At 40.6% G+C, this 24262-nt stretch overlaps 1 protein-coding gene across 8 annotated transcripts in view; it reads left to right on the top strand.

Moving 5' to 3' along the window:
- DLC1 (DLC1 Rho GTPase activating protein) overlaps window positions 1-24262 on the top strand; it is a 550042-nt gene that overhangs the window by 513680 nt on the left and 12100 nt on the right. For all 8 annotated transcript variants that reach the window (XM_049631680.1, XM_049631683.1, XM_049631686.1 and 5 more), the window contains 2 exons: window positions 13204-13275; window positions 19475-19556. In XM_049631680.1, the coding sequence (XP_049487637.1) occupies window positions 13204-13275; window positions 19475-19556 (154 nt within the window). The remainder of the gene's footprint in view (window positions 1-13203; window positions 13276-19474; window positions 19557-24262) is intronic.

Here is a 24262-nt window from a genome sequence, read left to right as displayed (position 1 = left end):
AAAAATGTATGTAGTACTTAAACTCTTAACCAGCGTGGGGCTTAGAGGGGATATGGGAGGCCGCATGAAGATGCCCTCCAGTCAGAGTCTTGGTGGGATTCCAAGAGGTGGTTCGAAATACAAAAATAAGTACTTGACTTTCCCTTGGTGTCCCTGTGGAGATTTTAAGCCATGATGCAATGTTAACATGAGAGTGGTTATTTTTATGACCGAGGCAGGTAAATATGCTATTTGAAAATATTCAGGAAAGGGCGATTTGGTCCAGAAGAATGGGGGCATCCAAAGTACAGTGGGTGAAGTGAATCGTGCATTTTTGAAGAGAGCCTTGTGCTGGACAGGATGGTCCAGTATTGTAAACACGAGTTTCTCATGCTTAACTCTCCTTCCTAGCAACAGGAAGACGGAAATGAGGCCATGCAAAAAAAAAAAAAAAGCCCCTGAAGGGCTCCAGACAATACTTGACCCACCCTAGCATTTTCCCTGTACAGCCAGAAGACTTGCAAAAGTAAAAATAACTTCAGATGTTTCCCCTTCCTCTCTGGATATTGCCAGATCACTAAAGACCGAATTCTTAGAGCTTTAGAACACCATAGTCAAACCTGGCCCCGAAGTGTAATGGACAACAAGGCTCACGTCATGCCAAGCCTGTTCTCAAAATTATAAAGCAGACCTGGGGAGAAAGGTGATCTTGATTTTTTGTTCGCATAGTTCAGTGATTAGAAGTCTAAGAGTTGGGATCCAGTAGAGGAGAGAATTTAATTTCTAAACATGGTGATTCCCGAGTTTCATCGAGTGCTCATTTTAACAGGATTTGTCCTTAAACTCTGGAGTTGTGGGGATACCATGCAAAGGAATGATGTGCATGGCATTTAGGACCTCAAAAGTGGTTAGGACCTAGCAAGTGGTTCCTTGATGTGGTTATCAGGGGGAACTAATGCCCAACCATAAAGCGTTAACATCCAAACACCGGGTCCTCAAAAAGCGCAGTCCCCAGTTCCTCTTGTGAAATTAAGAGGAAAATGCTTTTCTGGAGCGGTGTTCACAATTGTCCTTCTATCAGGAATTCCGAGACTTGTGGGTCATTCCTCTTTTAAGAAAGACAGTGCTGTAAGATTAAAATTTGCTTTATGGGAGTGGGTTGCTGGTAGGAGTGCAATCAGTGGTGTTTTCTTTCAACCTCAAATTAGTCAGAAATCTAATTAATGGAAAGGGGGGAAGATTCCCAGCCGAGAAGGGCTCTTCCTGTCTGTCTGCCCTTTTCCTTGTGCGATCCTGTGTTGTTGTTAAGGATTATCATGATCAATGATAAGGAGTAGGGAGTGGTCCTGCTGGGGATTCTTTAATTAGGTCTACTCTGTCTTAACTTTTTTTTCACTATACCTTCCTTGCTGTGGTGCACGGGAAGAAAGGCTTGCGTGTATATTAGTGTGTATAGTCTTATCGTCTCTCACAAGGAATAGTCACCCTTCTCTAGTATGAACGCTCCTTTTTAATTTTTGTAAAAAACCCACAGACTTTTGACAGGAGGGTAATAATATTATAGAAGCTAAAATTTCTCACGTACTTTGCCCTTATTGCACGTTTCACCTTCACCTCGGCGGCTCCAGAAAGACCCATGTGATTATTCCCCTTTTACAGATGAGGAATCCGAGGCTCGGGAGAGTTCCATTCCTTGCGGAAGGTCGCTGGCTGTACGTGGCAGAGCTAGGATTCCAACCAGGTGTGCATGGCTGTCACGTGCAATTTAGGGAGATATCCTTGGCTTGAGTTGATTCAGTTTAGGAAACAGTATTTGGTGACTGTGTAGAGCCTTGCAGGTACTTTGCAGTGTCCTAAGGGACTCACATAGGGCTGTAATCTTAGGGTCCAAAGTTGACAAATTAGTGGTTTCTGTGTTCCCCCCTCTGGGGCGCAGTGAATGGAGACTTGAGCCTTTGTCTTTAACATTTGGGGAAGGAATCTGGGATTCCATTTTCTAGCTTCCATGGACTATAGTGAATAATGCTCTCTTCAGGGAAAGTATTTTAAAATAATATTTCTAAGGGAAAATTCTCTTCCAGATATCAATGAAAACATTTGAGTAGCATCTTGAAAATGACTGCCTATTAAGAGATAATGTTGTTGGAAATGTCCTTGCTAGCATTAAAGCGGGAATTGAGGGAATTGATTTCTCTTAGGCATTCATCCTTGCTTTTTTTTTTTTTTGGTTTTTTTTTTTTTTTTTTTTTTTTTTTTTTGCTGCTGAACTGAGTGTCATAGTAGAAAGTATACTCCCTTTCCATTCATATAAACCTCTGCTTGGTGGCCTTTTCATGTCTTACCCCCCTCCTGTCCCCAGGAGGAAAATCAAAAACGAACTGAAGGCTGAGGTCAGTGAAGCTGGAGTCCTCAGATGCCTTTGACACCTCCCATCCACATTTTGTTCTCTTCCCGCCCCACCTTTGAGTGTCCCGCAGAGAGGATTGCAGGCTGCTTCCTGAAGCTTGTCAGAAAGGCGCCTTCCTTCTTGCAGGAGTCTCTAGAGGATGTCTGAGGGACAGAAGTTTTCCACACCCTGAGGTTGTAGCATTTCCCAGGCTGCAGCGCTGAGGAAGCCATGGAGGAAGGGACCTCAGAGGTGAGATGGCCTGTGGCCCGTGACTGAGCTGCACTACAGCCATGCTTTGCCCTTTGTCACACACAGGTGACAGAGTAGATAGAAGACGCTAAAATTCTGAAATCATCTTCACTCCCGAGTCTGGAGAAACTATAAATTCACGAGGGGACATTCTCCTTACAACTCCCATTTTCAAAGATAGCACGAAAAACAGATCTTCCGTGATGCATGCACATTTCTAAAAGTCATTTCATGGGAAATTCCCGAACTTTGCAAAGGCAGCCTGGAAAAACATTGCCTCTTCCCTGGTGAGGGGCAGCCGAGATGCCTGGAAATTCAGTGACTAGTCCAAGGTCATATGTGCTTCAGACCTCTTCCTGCCTGCGTGTGTGAACAAAATGGATTATAGCAACAAAATGAGGATCTTAATGTGTTTGTAAGAAAATGTATCCATATAAAACCGGAAGCCTTCCTAAACTAAAGAGATGTATCGGAACCAGCTTTGACCATTAGATTGTGTGTGTCTGGGGGACTGGTTGTCACCAGCATTTTTAATGAAAATAATTCTTTAGCTGACCTAGAAGACAGTAGTCCTAATTTTTTCTTACACTTTGTGGCACAAAACTGAGAACATCAAATCCAATAGTGTTTTCTGTTTGAGGTTAGACATAGGAATGCCTAACAGCCACTCTATTTACCAGTTGCTTCCATGTTTTTTATTTTCATTGGTCTTTGGGTAGGGCAACGTGATGCTTCATTATATTCTTGCTTTTCTTTTTTCTTGCTGTCAGAATGGACTAAAACCTGAGTGGACAGTTTCTTTAGAATTCCTTACTGTTCCATTTCTAATTTACTGCCATTTGCACAGTATTTCTATTTCCTGCCCTATGGCACTATAGAACTTGGGACAAAACCAAAGATTGGGGTTGGAGGTTACTTAGTAGAATAAGCTTTGCTAACATGTAATGAAAGAATTGATGTGCCTGCGAACCTTTCATCATGGAGATGGGGGATTGGCTACTTTAGGTTTATAACTAGGTATTTTGCCTTGAATCATAAGTTACAAAGGAAGTGGATTATATAATCTTAAAACATCTGCTTCGTTTTATGAAAAAATGAGACTCAGAAAAATAAGAGCCCTTAAAAGTATGTTATTTAGATTGTTTCCTTTCTTGAAATTGGCTTCTTAATCTATGCAATTATTATCTTTAAAGGGTTTAGTATTTTAAGAGCTATTTCAAATCATTTTTCTTAGCAATGCATGGTCGCAAATGCATAAGTATTTGATACAGAATACTAGAAATGTGGGTGCATGCTTGTATGTAAACCAAAGGGTTTTTAATCCCACCCCACATAGAAAGGAAATAGAAAAATGTGGTGATGCTGTATCCATTTCCTTAATAGTTTATTTTCATTTGTGCTGGGTAGTAAGTGCCAGTTTTTGATTAGCTGAAAGATATTTTCTGTTCCTGGAAATAACTGGGTCAGTTTAAGTCTGGATACCTGAGAGAGCCATGTCAACCATGGGCTCAAATTAATGCAGAGCTGTTTGCCTTTGGGAGGGATGAGCACATATTTTTTGATGTGATAAAACAGTATTTTGTAAACACTTGAACTAAATGATCCCCAAAGGGGATGTCAATTGATTTAATTTCTGCATTGCTGGGGTGTCTCTTCATGTGCATAATACCAGGTATAGGCTTGCAGGGTGCGTCTCTCATGGTTTCCTTTTTTTAAGGCAAAACCTTATATTAAGTTGTCATCACATCACTGGGGGAAAAATGGGTCCTTTTTCCCCGTTTACATTATTTCTAGGAATGTTCTTTATTAGAAAGCAACAGATCTGCCACCAGACCTCAAGCAGGAGAGGGAAAGAAAGAAAGAAAGAAAGAAAGAAAGAAAGAAAGAAAGAAGAAAGAAAGGAGGGAGGGAGGGAGGGAGGGAGGAAGGAAGGAAGGAAGGAAGGAAGGAAGGAAGGAAGGAAGGAAAAACTTAAAAAGGAAACTTTCCAAAACTTGCAGTTTTTGCTTGTACTGAAAAACAGTCTGATGATTTAAAAGTGAGAGTAATCTTTGTAGGCAGTCAAAGTATGCAGAAAGTGCACTAGCCTGGGAGAGCAGGGCAGTTCTGGAACCTTCAGCAAATTACCTAAACTCTGAACCAGCTTCCTCACTGGTGAAGAGAAAAGATGAGAGAAGCTCCAAGAAGCATTTCAGCACCCAACTCACTGATTCTGTAGAAGTCAGGAGGCTACTGTTGGCAAAGCATGAACATAAAAGCTCAGTAAACAGAGTAAAACTCAAGGTTTTCTATGGGTTTTCTAAGCATGTTCCTCCTATAAAGATGAATTTTTTAGTCTGAGGGCTGTAGACACACACATAAGCAAAAATATCTAGGGTTTTGGGTTCCCTATAATATGAACACAGGCATCACAAGGCAAATCAAGGAACTGATCCGTTAAGAACCAAATTACAAATTTTAGCAATAAGCTTCAGTAAATCTGCAAAATTGGGGAATTTACAGCAATTACTAATGATCCAGTTTTTTGAGGGAAGAAAAATGCCTCCGTGTAATTGGTGATAAATCTGAAAGCTTAACAGTAGCGACGGAACCTATTCTAAAGGTTGTCTTAGAGAGCAGGGGAAATTGGCATAAAAAAGATCTGAGAGTCAGAAACCTGGGGAGTTTACAAAGCCTATGGCAATCCCAGGTTTTACAGATGAGGAAACTGGTCCAGACAGATTATTTTCTCAAGGCTACTTAACAAAGCAATGCATTCTTTCCTGAACCTGTTTTCCTGACCTGTTGCAGGTAATACTTTGCCATCTTGGTGTGATGGATTATTAGAAAGTTTTACAGTTTCTAAAACAAAACTGTTTTACATCTGAAGAAATAATGTTGGCTGCTCTTTGGGTAACCAGGCTAAGGAGATGCCTGTATGTGCTCTGTGGGAGAACCTGCTTTCCACTTCATGCCTCCCTTCCTTTGTCAGTGTTACGGTACATGGGACCGATTAGCATCCTTTCACAAACTCCTGTGCTTCACCACCCCTCCACCTTTACTCGGAATCTTCTCTCCCCCATCCACTCTTACATAGGAGATTATGTTAGCCTCCTTGAAGGCTGAGCATAGACCGTGTGCCCAAGCAGCCTCCTCCCACCTCTGAATTCATACATGTCTTTCCTGTGCCTCATCACATTCTCCTCCGTACTACATGTTAGTTCTTATTTTACTCTTCCTTCCTTCCTTCTTTCTCTTTTCTTTTCTTTTTTTTTTCCTCTCTCTCCCCCTTCCTTCCTTCTTTCCTTTTCCTTTCTCTCTGTCTCTTTTCCTTCCTTCCTTCCTTCCTTCCTTCCCTCCCTCCTTCCTTCCTCCCTTCCTTCCTTTGTAAGAAAAAACTATGGTGTGAGAATAATACATTTCAAACTGGTGGCTTTGGTGAGTAACATAACTACTTTTTTAAATGGAATTGAAAAATGTAAGACTGCATAACTAATTTTAAGTGTTATTTGGTGAAACTTGTTTCAGTTCTGCGTATGCTGGTACAGACACGTGTGTTTGTATACGTGAATGTGTGTGTGTGTGTGCACATGTATACATACATTTGTGTACCAGGTTATAATGTAAAATGTATTTCTTATCATGGATCCTGGTCAGAAAAAATAGGAAAACCACTTCCCTAGAACAAAAGTCATATCATGGCTGTGTAATATTTATTGAGCAACTACCTTGTGCCCCACGCTGCTGTAGGTGCTTAGGATGTATCAGAGAGCAAAGTAGACAAAGAAACTCACCCTTTTGGAGCTTACAGAGGGGAAAGTAAACATAATACATATTTTTGAAGGAGAAAAAATAAAGCAGGAAAAGGGGTATGGGGTGGGTGGGAAGAGGCCAGTATAGCTGGATCAGTTAGCTCGAGGGAGATTGGGTGACAGATGGGGTATATGAAGAAGTTAGGGCATGTGGGCTGTAGGTAGTTTCACCTGTGAAATGAGTACTCACTGGTGTTCTGTAGCAGGTCACTTGGGCCTTAACAAACCCAAAGACCTTAGAGTAGCCCTTAGGAAACCAGTTCTTTCCCTAGTAGAGGATCATCGGACACTATGTACTCAACTGTGAATTACCTTTCCATTTGGCTTCCTGCTTCTGGGCAGGAACCTCTGTCTGATTGTACCTGAGCACAGCTGGAGCATACTTAGGAGATGTTCAGTAAATAATTACTGAGTGAAGGGGGGAAATGAAGGATGATTGGCTTCACTTACATGTATGACTACACCAGAATATTCCTGAAGGTAGATTTGGGTCCGCCCCTGTTAGCCCAAACAGACTTAGAAACTGAATTAGTATCGACTGGCCTTCCAGAAGCTTCCTAACTGGTTTCTTTCAGAATATGCACAACAGATGTTTAGAATGCTTTTAGGCACCTGAGGGTAGGAATGTAGTTGCTAGTCAAAATCTTGGCTGTGATTAGATAACATTAAAGTGTAATAAATATTACTATATACATTCTGCAATCTGACTTAGGCCATCTAGAAATTCATTTTACGGAGGTAAATCCTGATAACCAGTCTTTGGCAGTTGCGTAGGTTTAACATTTATTTTTATTATTAATTGCAAAGAGAAGGGGTTTTGCATTATAGTTCTCAGTCTGTTTCTGAAGGGAAGAAAATATTAATGGATTCTTTTTTTTTTCCTTCAAACAAATCTATTTGTACTTCCAATATGGAAGAAGTACTCTTTCAGGACATAAATGAATTAAGAAGCTTTGGGTAGGTGCACCTCACCCAGCGTGGGAAAGGTAGGAGAGAAAAGTTGACAGGGTGGAGAAGGGAGAATTTAGGAGTAAGGGGGAGAACAGATTAAGAGCTTGCAGTGTGAGAGAGCATGATGCATCCTGGGAACCTCAAGGAATTCAGTAAGATGAGCAAAGCTTGCATTTGGAGGCCTTCCAGGAGACAAATGCATAAGGCAGAGGCCAAATTAAGAAGGTTGTGGGTCTGCCGAGGAGTTTGGACTGTATCTGAAAGGTGGTGGAGAGTCAGTGAAGAATTATAAGCAGGAGAGTAACATCATGAATTATGTATTTCATAAAAGCGAATCCAGGGGCTCAGGGACTCTTGGACTAGGATAGATTTGTTGTGGGCAGGGAGGGGCAAAGCTTATCACAGAATTCAGTTGGGAGATCTTAGGATAATCCAGGGAGAAAGAGTCCAGACACCGGAATACAGAGAAATGTTGTGTGGCTCAGTGGTTCTCAATCCAGGCCAGCCTTAAATTTACCTAAAGAGCTTTTTTTAAAAGATCCTCCCTAGACTGAGAAAATCCAAATACCTGGGAGTAGGTGGTGGTTCATGGTTTTAGAAAGTTCCTTAAGCTGATGCCTACTGCATCCAGGGCTGACAGCCGTTGAGATCAAGTTTTTGAGGCCATGGTTTGCTTCTCCGGTGGGCTGCCCCATGAAGCCTGTGCGACAGTCGTGTAAAATTGGCCATCTCAATGGTAGCTGGAAAATGGGTAAAAAGAATCTTCTTCCATTGGAACAATCTGTGTGACCAGGGTGGGGAAATGAATTTTGTTTTGGATCAGAAAATACCACCTGCCTTCACACAGCTAATATGTTTCTCTGTGGCTGTAAAAGCATCAACATTTCCATTGATCTTTGCCCACAGGTCTGTCATATTTGGGGGAATCCAAGGAATCTGGAAAGTGCTTGAATTTTCTTGCATTCTTCCAATTCCTTAGACTTTTATTTAAGAGATACATTCCATGTAGTTGTGGCATTTGCCTTGAGTCCTGATTTTGGTAGCCTGTTGTCAAAGAAGGCAGGGAGCCTGACAGTTCCTACTGTGAAGATAGGGCACACAGAAGATGGAAGTAATCACATCTCAACCCAATTACTGTTGCTCAACTGGTTAAGATCAGTGAGTTCAACAGAATGATGACGGGGTTGGGAATTTCTGTTTAACTCACTGTTGAGGGTAAGGGGAAGACAGGGTCATCCCTTCATGCCGGGAAATGTGCAAATATGGACTAATGGTTCCCAGCCTTACACAAAAGGGTCTCCTGGACCTCATTCATCTTATACAACTAACCACTAAAGCTGTTTCCAATAAATATTTCCTGTTTCCTCAACACATTTGTCTGTTGTTTGCTCAGAGAAAACCCAGGCGTTAAAGCAGCATTGTATTTCCATTGTGCTTTTGGTTTCTGATGGCATTTTTGCCCAGTAGAGAATGTTTTTAAAAAAATCATCTTCAGGGGCGCCTGGGTGGCTCAGTCGGTTAAGCATCTGACTTCGGCTCAGGTCATGATCTCAAGGTTCATGAGTTCGAGCCCCGCGTCGGGCTCTGTGCTGACAGCTCAGAGCCTGGAGCCTGTTTCAGATTCTGTGTCTCCCTCTCTCTCTGACCCTCCCCCATTCATGCTCTGTCTCTCTCTGTCTCAAAAATAAATAAACGTTAACATTTTTTTTTTTTTTTAATCATCTTCAGGGTGCCTGCGTGGTTCAGTTGGTTAAGCATCCAACTCTTGATTTTGGCTCAAGTCATGACCTCACAGTTCATGGGATCGAGCCCCGCAGCAGGTTCCACTCTGAGCATGGAGCCTACTTGGGATTCTCTCTCTCCCTCTCTCTATGCCCCTGTCCCCCTCCCCCCCCGTCTCTCTCTCTGTCTCAGAATAAATAAAAAACATTAAAAAAATCATCCTCATAATTGCATATATTAAAGGAAAAGTCGTACCTTTAGAGCCAGTTAGAGACCTCCAAAAATGGGCATGAGAATTTAGTGACTGAAGTAATGCAATGTATACATGGTTTTAATGTTTTATTTATTTTTCTTTAATTTATTTAACATTTAGTTATTTTTGAGAGACAGAGAGAGGCAGAGCATGAGCAGGGGAGGGGGAGAGAGAGAGATACAGAATCTGAAGCAGGCTCCAGGCTCTGAGCTGTTTGTTAGCACAGAGCCCGACGCGGGGCTTGAACTCATGAACGGCAAGACCATGACCTGAGCTGAAGTCGGATGCTCAACTGACTGAGCCACCCAGGCGCCCCAATGGTTTTAATATTTTAAATGTTGCTCAGTGTTACATATATATTTTTAAGGGAAGAACCTGTCTTGCTCATTTCTGTGAGTCCTAGTTCTGTCTCCACTGTGGCATTTGAATGTGAAGAAAACTCATTTTAAGAACTTATTTTTCTGCTTGTTTCCTCGTCTGTATAGAGATTTTAGTAATCCATGTTTTAGGATCAATGTGAAAAGTAAATGAATTAATATGCCTTTTAATGCTTAGACAGGGTCATGCACATATGAAGCACTCAATAAAAGTTAGCCATTGAGGGGCGCCTGGGTGGCTCAGTTCGTTGAGCAACCAACTTCAGCTCAGGTCATGATCTCACAGTTCGTGAGTTTGAGTCCCACATCAGACTCTGTGCTGACAGCTCAGAGCCTGGAGCCTGCTTCACATTCTGTGTCTCCCTCTCTTTCTGCCCCTCCCCTGCTCCTGCTCTGTCTCTGTCTCTCTCTTTTAAAAAAAAAAAAAAAAAAAAAAAGTTAGCCATTGACAGAATTGTCGGGAGGGAGGCATCTGGGAGGCAGCATTTGGGATAGGCCTTGAAGGATGCATGAAATTTGACACTGAGAACAAGGAAGATCATATCATGCCGGGAAGTCACAGTAGTGTATGGGGAGATGAGCACGGGTTTGCTTTCGCTGGGAGATAGAGTGAATAGAGAGAGCTGAAAAATCAGGCTGCATGCCTCCCGGAGAGCTGGGGAAACCATGCAGAGGTGTTCAGACTTGATTTTCCAAGCAGCGGAGTTCTAGTGAAGTTAGAGAGAGCAAGATCAACACTATAGATTGGGAAGTGCGATGAGCCAGGATTCTCTCCTCTGAGAGAGGACAGAATTGGAGATGTGGTGCTTTAGTTGGGAGACAAGAGGGAAGTAATGGACTGGATCGGGGGCGAAACCAGAAAGGGTGTTCTCTACTCGACTTGGTTGTAGATATGTATTCACTTCACGTTAAATAAAATGAAAATACTGATTTTTTTCCCCCCAAATCAGCACTTACATCAGACTGTTACCATTTTCTCTCAGTAATTGGAAAGGGGTGGGAGTGAAGTCCGTAACTATTTCATTTATTAAAAAACCAATGACAACTTTTTACAGTTTTTACAGTGTTCTAATTCTGATGCCTAGAGGAGCAGTGAGTTTTCAGTTTTTCCTCACCCAAGGATTCACGAGTGGACATTCTTAAGTGGAAGCTAGATGTGACACAGACTTTTCCTATTTCCCATGGTTTCACACCTGAAAGAAAGACACATTTTCGTCTAGTTGAGGGTAAGGAAAAGGAAGGTAAAATACCTGGATCTCTGCAGTTCTTGAAAATACTGCTTTTTGGCCATTGTAAGCCTTTAACTAGATTATCTGCTGAAGAAGCAGAGCTTTGCCTGTTCACACCATTCCTTTCTAACCAAGTGGCCCTGAGAAGTGTGGCTGTTTGGACACAGCTTTTTAGATGAATCTGTGGTCACGTGGGGGCTTTTCATTTCCTTGGTGATAGGGAGTGAGTTAAGAGAATGACAAGATAGCAATAAGTATTTTGGGTTTCTGAAATCACTGGGGGCCTTAAATGAGCAATATGTTTGAGAACATCTGGTAATTTGTAAAGTATTATATAAATAAATAGGAAGGCTTTTTAGAAAAATGCCTTGTATCTTACATGCCTCTTGGCAGGAAGCCACTGTAATAAGAAAATCAGAAACATGCTCTAAATAGGTAGCAATATTGGCCGGTGAAGTGTGTCTAATTCAGGCTTTTGTGCGTGTGCTGACCCAGTGTCATGTCTCAATGTAAGTCAGAAAAGAATGGATGTTGAGAATTTCTGGTTACTCACCACTTGTTGAGTAAAATATTAAGAGAGCAAGCACATTTACTTTTTAACAATCTGTTGTTCAGAGTCTAACAATCTGTTCAATGGAAATACCTCTAAATAGTCAGGAAAAGCGAGTTATTTTTTTTAAACAAACACTTAGCTTTTTTTCTTTCCTTGTCTGTCTTTGAACAGGGGTCACAGAGATAGAGGAAAAAAAGTTTCCTTCTTCTTTTAAATAAAACATCGAGCTTTTATGTTTTTCCAGCAATACAGTTGTCTAGAAAATGTTTATTTTATGATTTTATGTAAAGCTTCTTTAATCCCTTTCTGAGACAAGGTGTGGATATGAATACATGAAAAAAATGTTAACTACAGGTAATTCAAACTGGACAATTCTATATATTCTTCTATTCTGAGCAAACATTGAGGTTCTTATATATGTATGTCACTTTTCCCTCCTGTCCTGAATTCACTCCTGAATCTCATGTTTAATAATGCTGCTTTCATTACTACGCTGAAGAGATTCATGAAAGTAAACTTGGCCATGTCATTTTTTTCCACTCGGGTGCCTTAAATGATTTAGTTTAGGTATTTATTGACTAACTCACCAGGAGATAGCAGGTTGTTTTTTGCTTTGGCGTGCTCTATAAGGACATCCCTACTTGCTTTAAAGAATTTGAGTGTTCTAAATTACCTTTCTTTAAAGGCCAAAGAATTCGTGAAATAATAGGAGAAAAACTGCTGTGAAACCGTAAAGTTACTAGACAAAAGTAAGATATGTATGCTTCTCCTAATATGGATTATCCGCCTCCCTCTGGCTCAGAGGAGAGATGCTTAATGAAGATTTGAATCTGGAATAAATCAGTCAATGTTGAGGCATCTATAAATGAGTGAATCGCCTTACATAACTGAGTACTCTAATGGCCTGTGGAAGGTGGGAAGAAGAGTTGAAAGAATATTCTTTGTGCAAGCAGAGAAACTAATGAGTGTGCCCCAGACCTGCTCTGTGAGTCAGTTTTAACTGGATTGTAAGTACGTGCTTGAGTGAGTTTGAACACGGTGTGTCAGGTGCTCTTGGGCTTTCTGTTTATCAATACTATCTACAAGATGTTAACCACAGGGAAGCAGAGCTTTATTAGGCATTTTGGCCTGCCAAGACTGTGGGATTTGTGGACTTAATGCCCTCTGGGTCACCTGACAGCCTGGGTCTCTACTGCTGGATGCACCTAAAGGCACATTGCCTCAGCACCTGGACCTTCTCTGCACATCCCATTGTGGGGCAGAAGGTCTGTTCCATTGGGCAGGTTAGTTCTCTTCCAGGGTGTCACGTGTATTTGGTGGCCTTTTGTTGATGTGAAGAGTAAACCAGGTTAGACCATCTGGGCTTAAAATTATTTAATCCCTCTTAAAACTGCTCATTGTGCCCTGTTTTCCTACTGATTTGTAACCAGAACACAGGAGCAGTACAGAATAGTAACCTACTGTTAAGACCCCATTTTTATTTTTTAAGGAAAGTCAGGTTGTTATGTGCATTTTCTAAAGTCTGAAGAGATGCACAATAATTTAAATCATTTGAATTACGTGGCTTTTATGTATGTGTATATGTTTATTTTGCTTATCCATTGTCAATAGGCCTATTTTGCTTCTATAACAAAATCAGAGTTTGTTAAGGAAGAAAGCATGCGAGGTCCACATGACTCACACTGCTGTCTTTCTTCTGTTCTATTACAGAAATTGAAGCGAAGGAAGCTTGTGATTGGCTACGGGCAACAGGTTTCCCCCAGTATGCACAGCTTTATGAAGGTGAGCGGGCAATGCCACTTTTTTTTAATTGGCGCAATCATATCCTTGGTTCATGATATTATTGATCTATGATTTAGTTTCAGACATTTTAGTGTTCGTTAAAGTAGTTCATTGAGAAAACAGTGTAGCAAGTCATAAGACCCTCATCACTCAAAACAAAAGCTAGGACCATGATGATAATGCAACTAACATCTCCCATTAGGTCCCTCTACTCCCCTTACCCAAAATAACGGTCATCCTGAAACTTCTATTTGTCATTTTCCTTTTGCACTTTCCTAATACATTTTTATAAAGTTGCTTTTACCCTTATAAAAAGGATATTATGCTCTATGTAATCTTGTAGGATTTAATTTTTTTCACTTACTAGTATATTGTTAAGATTCTTCTATACTGTGGGTCCTTCTAGGTCACTTGCTTTGACTGCTGTGTAAATAGCCCGTTGTGTGGGTAGACTGCAGTTTATTCACATTCACTCTCCGATTGGTGGGCATTTCAGCCTTTTCTGTTTTACTTTTATACACTGTAGCCTTAGGAACATTCTTGTACATCGTAGTACTCTTGTGGTACATCTGCAGTAATCTGTCTTGTCTGTAATACGCAGAAGCAGAATTATTAGGTGATGGAGAATACGTATGTTCAGTTTTACAGTGCAGATTTTTCAAATGTGCTTATACTGATTTTCACCCCTACCAGTAATTCTATAAAGATTCTGTCTGTTCACATGCTCTCAACCCTTGATCTTGTCAGACTTTAATTTTTGCCAATCACGTGGATGTATTTTGACTTCAGTTTCCCTGAGCGTGAATGGTAATGTTCATTTCTTCATATCATCTGGCCATATGCATTTGCTCTTCTGTGGAATGTCTGTTCCCCATTTTTCTCGTGAGTTGATAGCACTTTTCATAATGATTTGTAAGAGCTCTTCGTTCATTCTAGTAAGCCTTCATTGGTCATGTGTTGCAGATATATTCCCCCAGGTTGTAATTAGGCTTTTCACTGTTGTTTAAGACTGTCATTTGGTGAATATTATTTTTTATGTGGCATTCACATTTTTAATTAAGAAAAATGGACCTTTAGGGGTGCCTGGGTGGCTTGGTCGGTTAAACATCTGACTTCGGCTCAGGTCATGATCTCGCAGTCCGTGAGTTCGAGCCCCGCATTGGGCTCTGTGCTGACAGCTCAGAGCCTGGAGCCTGCTTTGGATTCTGTGTCTCCCTCTCTCTGTGACCCTCCCCCGTTCATGCTCTGTCTCTGTCTCAAAAATAAATAAACGTTTAAAAAAAATTAAAAAAAAAAAAAAAGAAAAAGAAAAATGGACCTTTAAAAAAAAAGAAGATGATGATCTAGGCTGGATTTTTACTCTTTCATTTTGTCACCAGTGCCCTTAGCGGTTACTGGGATGCTGCAGCCCAGGATGAAGGGCTCCTCAGGTGTGGCTCATCCTGAGCTTCCGGTGCCAGGTGTGGGTGGAGCATACGTGCAGGTGGTGAAAGGAATAGGCTGTTCATTTACATGGGATTCTTATCATACTGTACATGTTATCATTTAAAAAGAATTACAGGGGCACCTGGGTGGCTCAGTCGGTTGGGCGTCCAACTTCGGCTCAGGTCATGATCTCGCAGCCTGTGAGTTCGGGCCCCGCGTCGGGCTCTGCGCTGACAGCTCGGAGCCTGGAGCCTGCTTTGGATTCTGTGTCTCTCTCTCTCTCTGCCCCTCCCCCACTCATGCTCTCTCTGTCTCTCTCTCTCTCTCTCTGTCAAAAAATAAATAAACATTAAAAAAATTTTTTAAATAATAATAAAAATAAAAAGAATTACAGGCGCGCCTGGGTGGCTCAGTGGGTTAAGCGTCAGACTCTTGATTTCGGCTCAGGTCATGATCTCACAGTCGTGAGACTGAGCCCCACATTGGGCTTCACGCTGAGCATGGAGCCTGCTTAAGATTCTCCCTCTCCCTCTGCCCCTCCCCCACTGGTGCATGCACACACACTCTCTCACTCTCTCTCAAAAAAATAATAGGGGGGTGCCTGGGTAGCTCAGTCGGTTAAGCGTCCCACTTTGGCTCAGGTCTTGATCTCCCGGTTCGTGAGCTCGAGCCCCGCATCAGGCTCCATGCTGACAGTGTGGAGCCAGGAGCCTGCTTCAGATTCTGTATTTCCCTCTCTCTCTGCCTCTCTCCCGCTCATACTCTGTCTCTCTCTCAAAAATAAATATTTAAAATAAATAAATAAATAATAAAAAATTACAGTTGTGAACCAGTGAACTCCATCTATATGGGTAATTTGCAAGCAAATGTTGGGTGAATAGTGAAGTGATTCCTAAATTGAGAATAAATTAAATGACCAACAGGACTTCTTCCACCTGAAGCATCTTTGTTTCCTCAACTCTGCTGAGACGATGACACTAAATATCTCTCATTCATTCATCCATCATCCATTCAGCTAATCAACAAACCACTATTAATTCTACACCAACAGGGATGCCCAGCACTGTGGTAAATGCTACATATTCTATAAAAATAAAAGCGTCATTCAGACGTCAAAGAGGACTTTTAAGGGATTGCCAGAATCTCAAAAAGCAAACGTAATTTTGGTTGATTTACATTTAGAAAATACGTCTTTTTCATCACCTAAGAAGGAAGGGGATGCCATCATGTGACAAAATTTCTAAAAGATTCAATTGAAATGAAATATTTTCACCAAGGATGTCTGGCTCTTCTCACAATAAATAGTGAGTGTAAAACATGTCTTTTCCTCTAGGGTAATAGGAATCAGACTTCTTACTAGAAAGTGGCATTGGGCTCTCAGGCGGAGCTAGTGGTCACTGGCAACCTTCTTTAACACATGAGCAAAGCCCGTGAGCCCATGCTAAGAGTAGGTATAGTTCGTAAGCTCAGAAGTGCTAGACATGATCAGCAGGTTGCCTTGAAAAGGGATATGGAGTGGGTGGGTGAGAACTCCCCAGAAGGAAATCAGGCAGAGACCATAGAGATCATCTTTATTTCCCTAGCTCACTCAGCTAAAATAATTCATTACCTAATTTACACTACCTGCTCTTGTTCATTGTGGCCCAGACTCAATGTGTGGTATTTTCCCATGAAGCTGAATTCAGAATTATTTTATTGCTAGACTGTGTAAAATATCTTATTATTCCTCCATTGTAGAGATCTCGCATTCCTTCTCCTTTTTTCTTGTTTCTTTCTTTTTTGAAAGGTACTTGGTGAACGTGCATGCTTATTATGGTGGAGTTGCCTATCTGTCCCTTAGAGAGAATTTCTGACCTATTAACATTTAGAGTATCTCTGTCTTTCGTAAGTGCTTGGAGGTAGGGGAGGGCTGGGGAGGGACCTCCCTTGTATCGCATCCAATTCACAGCTCCACTGGAGACAGGGAAAGATAATTGCATTAGCAGTGGCAGTAAGGTGGCTGTCCTTTTGTTCTTCTGTTTAGAAATTAAATTTCCTCCAATTATGTTCATTTTTGGTGTTGATTTGCTGCCAAGCAGCACTTTGTGAAGTGTGTGTTTGCTAAGACTCGGTCCCAGTCTCTGTCTTCCTTCTTAACGCGTCCTAAAATTCAGACAGCATTTTCATGGAACATGTTTGGGATCTCTTCACATTTAGAAGTCTTTTGAAGCCTAAGCCTGCTTTTGAGACAGACTGTGTATTGTTCTGGGCTATAATTCCTTCACTACATCCGGCCACTCTGTGCAGGGTGAGTATACACACACTGTGCAGCAACCCACACATTCCTTGTCTTCCTGTTTTGCTTTATTTCGGTCTTTGGCGATTTATACTTCCTGCCCTTAAAGCCAAGCTGGACGATTAAATCCTAACGTGAAGAACTAAGAGCTTCTTCTGTACATTGGTAAATCGTATCTTTTAAAAACCAGTCCTTTCGGAAGAGTCTAGGCAAATAAGAGAAAATCATTTATTTAATTATTTCACTTGTCTTACGTCTAGTCCCTGTGTACTCGAGAATTTTTTTTTTAACAGAATCTTCAAGTTAATTTGCATCGGAAAAGAATCTAAAGTACAGTTCTGGGTACAATAAGTTAGAATTGCTAAAATAACACAGTCATGATCTCCTATACACTTAACAGACATGGGAGCTTTTAATTTACATTTATAGATCTGATGTTCTGCTGTGAAAGTATTAAAAATATATTCTTTAATGTCAGCTCTGTCATTTAATACTTGACGTTCTGGGTGTCTGTTCAAAGTGATATAAAACGCCACAACCTCCAAATAGCTTCATAGTCTACTGTGCTTGTATTTACAATAGTTTACATTCACTATGAGCCTATAGTGTTGGTCTATAAGTTAATGAAGAGATAAATTCCTGCAATACTCAATTTCATATATTTCTTCGTAAATCTTGGGCTGCTTCATTGGTCTGCCTGCATTATTCAGGGAATAGTATCAATAATCTAACTCTCACTTTCAGAAAAAAGAAGAATAGGCTCTATCACTCATTATGTTAGTTTCCAACGTTAAAAAAAAAGATACTCTTATCATTATCTCTAGCAAACGGATTGTTAAGAATATGGAGCTCCATTCTATAAAACCAGTGACTGGAAGTTGGAAACCATAAAAATGTAACAGTCAGCTGAAGAACTAGGACATTCATTACCAATCACCTGTATCCCCAGAACTCCTGAGGGTGGGTCTATCCCAGTATTGCAGCATTAGCCATTTTAGAGGCCATGGGGTTGGTTTTTGTTTTTTGTGGTTTCTCTCTCTCTCTCTCTCTCTCTCTCTCTCTCTCTCGGTTATGGTAATCATGGTTTCCTGCCTTTCTGACTTATTTCACCTATTCCTGGCCCACAGAGGTGCACAGAAGAACTCATACTTAGCATATCATGTAAGCATTCTACGGGGAAGACTGAATATACCCTAATAGCTGCAACTCCAAGGAGGATAACTCATTTTTATGTAGTGGCAATTCCAGAACTGTTGTAAATTTCCACAGTGATGCTCCCAGTCATCCTCCCCTCTCCTTGAATGTATTTATCAACAGGGGATAAAAAAGGGAATTCTTCTACTGAGTTGACTTTTTCCCCCCTTTTGCCTTTTCAGTTCTGCTGTAACTCCCAGTAGTCTGAGTACTGAACTCTCCTACAGATTAAGGGATTTGGAATTCTATTGTTCTACACAGCTTGTAGCTGGCCTTTTGTTTTAGGGGGAGTTATATAAACTCCTGAAAAGCCATATGGAAGTGCTAATATTTGTTTAAAAATAGCATATCCTGAATTCTCTTTAGCTTTTGATGTCATGCAAATGGTTAGATTCCATTTACTACCACTTGCCATTGTTCTCTAGACCTTTCCTTGGCCCAGTTTTCCATGACCTCTTCCCCTGATCAAATGTGAGCACACACACATGGAAAAAAAAAAAAATACAACCACATTAAAAAGGAGTATCCTTCTGGTATTGATTCTGGCTTACATAATAATTTATAGCAGGGGTCTGTTGCCTGCTGATTTGTTTAAAGGTGGAACAGTGTTTTGAACCACTTATCTTTTGACAAGAACAGATCTTTGAGTCCACAGACCACTTTACATCTAAGCTCCTTTAGGACACCGATGGAATTGTTTTAAGTTGCTTTCTTCTCCTATAGCACTTGATAGGAAATGATGTGTCCTGCACACAGTAGGTGTTCAACAAATTACTTTTTTTCCTCTGCTAAACTGAGCTAGATTGGCAAGAATTCAGGTGTTCCCCAAGTGTCCATCGATGGATGAATGGATAAAGAAGATGATGGAGTATTGACTCAGCAATTAAAAAGAATGCAATCTTGCCATTTGCAACTACGTGGTTGGAACTAGAGGGTATTATGCTAAGCAAAATTAGTCAGAGAGAGACAAATATATGACTTCACTCATATGAGGACTTTAAGATACAGAACAGATAAACACAAGGGAAGGGAAGCAAAAATGATATGAAAACAGGGAGGGAGACAAAACATAAGAGACTCTTAAATATAGAGAACAAACAGGGTTGCTGAGGGGGTTGTGGGTGGGGGATGGGCTGAATGGGTAAGGGGCATTAAGGAATCTATTCCTGAAATCATTGTTGCACTATATGCTAACTGACTTGGATGTAAATTAAAAAAATTAAATTAATAAAAAAAAACAATTACAAACAAACAAAAGAGAATTTAGGTGCCCAATAAACATATGTGTTTTTATTTTTCTTATAGATCTTCTGTTCCCCATTGATATTTCCTTGGTCAAGAGAGAGCATGATTTTTTGGACAGAGATGCCATTGAGGCTTTATGCAGGTAAATGGAAAATGGAAATGCTTTGAGTGTTTTTCTTTCTTTCTTTCTTTCTTTCTTTCTTTTGTCTGTTTTAAGAATGCAGTATTATCAAGATGGTTTTTGCTCACCTTTGTTGTACTAATCATGTCAGGTGTTTGATTAGTGAATGTTTATATTAATTTACTTCATTGTAAATCATAGGCCTTTCAATTAAAATAAGTAAAATCTTACTGTTTAATATTGCCATGAAATGGTACTATCCTAGGAGGTACTCCAAGAGACCATTCTGTATTCAATACCATATGATTGCTGAAACATATAACATTCAGATGGTTTGAAAACTTGGAACAGTGTTTTTTAAAAGGCAATGTAATTGACTGTAAGGTCCCAGCCAGATACTCTAACAGAATCAAAGCTGTAGTTAAACTGAATGGAAATAACACATTCAGAGGAGTAAAGGAGGGGGTGGGTTACAGCATTGCTAGAGTTAAGAGAACCATTGTTTGAATTCCAGAGAAGCTTCTCTGAACTGTCTTCAGCTTCCCCAGGTACCAAATAGTAACAATAGGATTAAATAAGGTTGTAAAATAACTTGGCACAGCCTTTAACCTACAGTGGACAGGCAGTAAATGAGCACTGATGTGACATGAGAATAAACCTGTCAGAAATCCTTGTTCGTTGTGCTGGTAGATCTTTAGGCTGACGGGCAGCTGGTAGGTTTTAGAAAAGTGGAAGTAATAAAACATGTAACAGACAATGATGGGGCACTGATAATCCTTTCAAACTCCTGATTTTCTATTCATTTTTAAGTTAATTCATCCTTTGCAATTTTCTTCAAAACCTACAAGCTATAAAAGCTGCATCCTGGGGGGAAATTATACATAGAAAAAATTCACGTATTCATTTTACGTTTAAAATTGAAATAACTTTTCTTTCACTCAGTATTTATTTTAACTTGTAAAAGCATCTTTAAGGTAGAATGACACTCAGTATTTAATTTCCCCTTTTCAGGCAAAGAAAGCAGTACCTCAGTGAAAGTACTGTGTTTTGCCTTTCTTATGTAATGTGGTGTTTCCTTTTTTTTTTTTTTTTAAGTTCATTTATTTATTTTGAGAGAGAGAGAGAGAGAGAGAGAGCAGGAGAGGGGCAGAAAGAGAGAATCCCAAAGCAGGCTCCACACTGTCAGTGCAGAGGCAGACAAGAGGCTCGATCTCACAAACCATGAGATCATGACCTGAGCTGAAGTCAAGAGGTGGCCACTCAACCGACTGAACCACCCAGGCGCCCCTGTAATGCAGTGTTTTCTGAAACCGCTAACTCAAACAGTGGTTTTAGGGAAAGATGGGCAGGATGTTTAGAATGGTGTATGAAATAGACTAGTACTCATGGTTTAAGAAAGAGAAAATGCTATATTAACCACAGAAACACTGTCGCTTTTCAAATCCAATTAAACGGCTGCTTAGAAACGTCCAGGGTACGCACACATTTTCTGAAAGCAGCCGAATCCCAAGTCCTGCACTGTAGTATGTAATACCATAGCTATGTCATTGGCAATGAAAAAATGTCACTAATGCAGTTTGGGAGGGAAGAAGTCAACATCTGGAATATAAACTACTCCAGACATTTTTAAAATGTTTTAATGCTTAGCTATGGGGTAGAATTAATTTATTTTTCAATTCATCATTGGTGATAACGCATATAAATGAGGTCACTCCTAAGATGAATCCTAGGAAATATTTACACACTGAGTCAGATTACCCATTTCACACATTTTACGCCACTTAGTAAGTGGGCTCTCTAAGCAGCAGCAACAGCTTAGGAATTTCTGGGTCATAAAAATTTCACTGCAAGATTGCAGCCCAAAGGGGTCATGATTATATTCTTGAATACTTTTTTTTTTTTTAATATCAGTTTGAAATGTAATTGCCCAGCTCTGAGGGGAAGGTCGTCCTCTGCACTTTGTGATTTCCACTGGCTCTCTCTGTTCTGTTGGAGAAGCCACCACCCTTTGAAGGGAATAAATCTGTGTTGCTGAATCTTTTGTGAAAAAAGCCTCGAAACAGCTGGACCAGCTAGACCTTGATCTGTATTTGGAATCTGCAGTGTATTCTGATTGGTTTCCATTTTCTTAGATGCAGAGAATATCGTCTCAAAGGTTAAGTGTGAGGAGGCAGTGAGGTAATGAGTGTGAACCTGCTTTAAAAAATACTAGGCCCAAATCAGAGGCCCACATTTGAGTATGTGGAAGAAGTCTTGAGGTTGAGTTTTCTTTCAAAACAAATGCTTCAGAATTCACATAACAGTCATCACCTTGTTTTAATGGAAAACCCAAGGGCTCTTGTCCACATGTTCACATAGGCTCCTCAAGGCAAATGATTCTCTTTCAGGAGGCCTAAACAAGTGTTCTCAAGAAAACGATGGGGGCATCTTCTTTTGAAGTGCACGACAGGTTGTGAGTTGTCAGCAAAGTAGTTGGGGGTACCTGTTTTACTAATTATGTGACATTTGTCTCATTAACGAGACTAGCCTCTTCCACATAGTTTCTCAGCCCATGGAATTCAAGGGCCAGTGAATCACGAAGCTGTTGCATAGTTTGGAAGTTTGCCTTGTGATTTGCCAAGTTCTCTCCAGACTGACAGACTTCTTATTGTAGACTTCCATCTTTTGCCTTGTTGAAATATTTTTGAGAAGTTGATTTTAAATACCTATGGTAGGGGCATCTGGGTGGGTTAGTCAGCTGAGTGTGTCCGACTTTGGCTTAGGTCATGATCTCACTGTTCCTGAGTTCGAGCCTTGCATCGGGCTCTGCTGACAGCTCAGAGCCTGGAGCCTGCTTCGGATTCTGTGTCTCCCTCTCTCTCCCTCCCCTGCTCGTGCTCTCTCTCTCTCTTTCTCTCTTTCAAAAATAACAATAAAATATATATTTAATGTTTTATTTATATATATATAAATATATATATGGTAATATGGTTACAGAAACTCAGTTGAAAAGTTTTACTTCATAAAATAGTAAATATTTTAACATTTTTATCTTAAATAAAACCTTTTTAAAAATGTTTACTTTGAGAGAAAGAGAGAGCACGCATGCAAGAGGAGGAGGGGCAGAGAGAGGAGAGAGAGAATGCCCCTGCTGACAGGGCAGAGCCCCACGATGTGGGGCTCGATCTCATGAACCTCAAGATCATGACCTGAGCCGAAATCAAGAGTCACATGCGCAACTGACTGAGCCACCCAGCACCCCTTAAATAAAACCTTTTAAAGTTTGTTTTAAATAAAATAATCTTTACATGGTTTCTCATTCCTACCACCACCCCAAACACACACAACACACACACACACACACACACACACACACACACATGGATGTTACAACTGCTCCCAGGTACACACTGGTGTTCTGCTTTAAGATTTATTATAAACATTCTTATACCTATGACATTGCTGATCTCTTAGCAGAGTCTACTTAAGAGTAGAAGACTTGTACGTTTAATGTTTTCCTGAAAATCATGATAATACTATCTTAATATAAAGTCTGGTAGTGACCAAAAGTTACAATTAAGGAACTACCATGTTTTTTGGATTTGGGTTGCTCACCAACATTCTTGCACTTAAATTTGCAAGGGATTTTTGTATTTGTTTCCTTGGAGAGATTGGCTTTTGCCCCAGTCCTGCTAGTTTTGCTGTATAATCCAGTCTCAATGATAAGGCCAAGATCGTGGGAGAGTCACATTCAGTATTAATACTGGGGGAGTGGTTTGCTTGCCTTGAAGCATATATAGATAATAATGCAAACTGTGACCTACCATTAGCATACCTCTTCTGACAGGAGTTTTGTCTCCCTGGCATCTGAGAAATATCCCATATCACTGTTTTCCTTTGGAGTTAACGACTGACTCCTCCTGTAAACACACCGAAGAATTATGTAAATAAGGTGATAATCGTATAATGATAAGTACATACCCACACCATCATCTTCAGTGTGCACTTTGTTGTAAAACAGCCCTGGAAATGCCTGAACTGTGTAAAGCAGCCTGCCGCATAACAGATTTCAACTCTGTCACTGTTTCTGTTCTATTAAAAGGGAAGCACGTAAATTTTTAAAGCAATTGCACTGATTCCCAGAAAGTGTCTTTAAGAATCACAACAGTTTTTATTTGTCACGTCTTATTTGGAAAACTGTTCCTTTTTCTTTCCTCACATGTATCTTCTCTTGTACTCTTCCCTGTTTTCGTTCTGAATACAAGGCCCCAATGCCCTCCTGCCACGCTTTTATCAGGGTGCTTGCGGCTGGCTCCCTGCAGCAAAACTCGTGAAGCTTTGATGGCCCATCTTGTCCCCCCTCCCCCTTCAGAGCAGGGAACAAGTTGCCCAGCAGATAAGACCGACACGTTCCTGTGGAGCTGGGCCCTGTGAGGGCCCTGGGGGGCTGCAGCCACCACGCCTTCTGGCCAGATGGTGTGTGATACCAATGTGCTGCCATTCATTTGAGGAATCATGCTTAGGGCATAAGCTGCTCCTGGATATTAGCATCATTAAGACTAATTTTAGAAAAGAATGCAGGAGATACTGTTTTTTGAAGTTAGAGCCACCATGTTTTATTCTTGTGGCCTTGAACAAGATTCATGACCTCTCTAAACCCCCTTTCCTTAACTGTAAAAGGAAGGAAAATAGTAATATATATATGTAATATATCTATATATATATATATATATAGAATATATATATAT

Source organism: Panthera uncia, chromosome B1 (genome assembly GCF_023721935.1).
Source record: "Panthera uncia isolate 11264 chromosome B1, Puncia_PCG_1.0, whole genome shotgun sequence".
NCBI lineage: Eukaryota > Metazoa > Chordata > Mammalia > Carnivora > Felidae > Panthera > Panthera uncia.
This window is presented reverse-complemented; position numbering and strand designations above follow the sequence as displayed.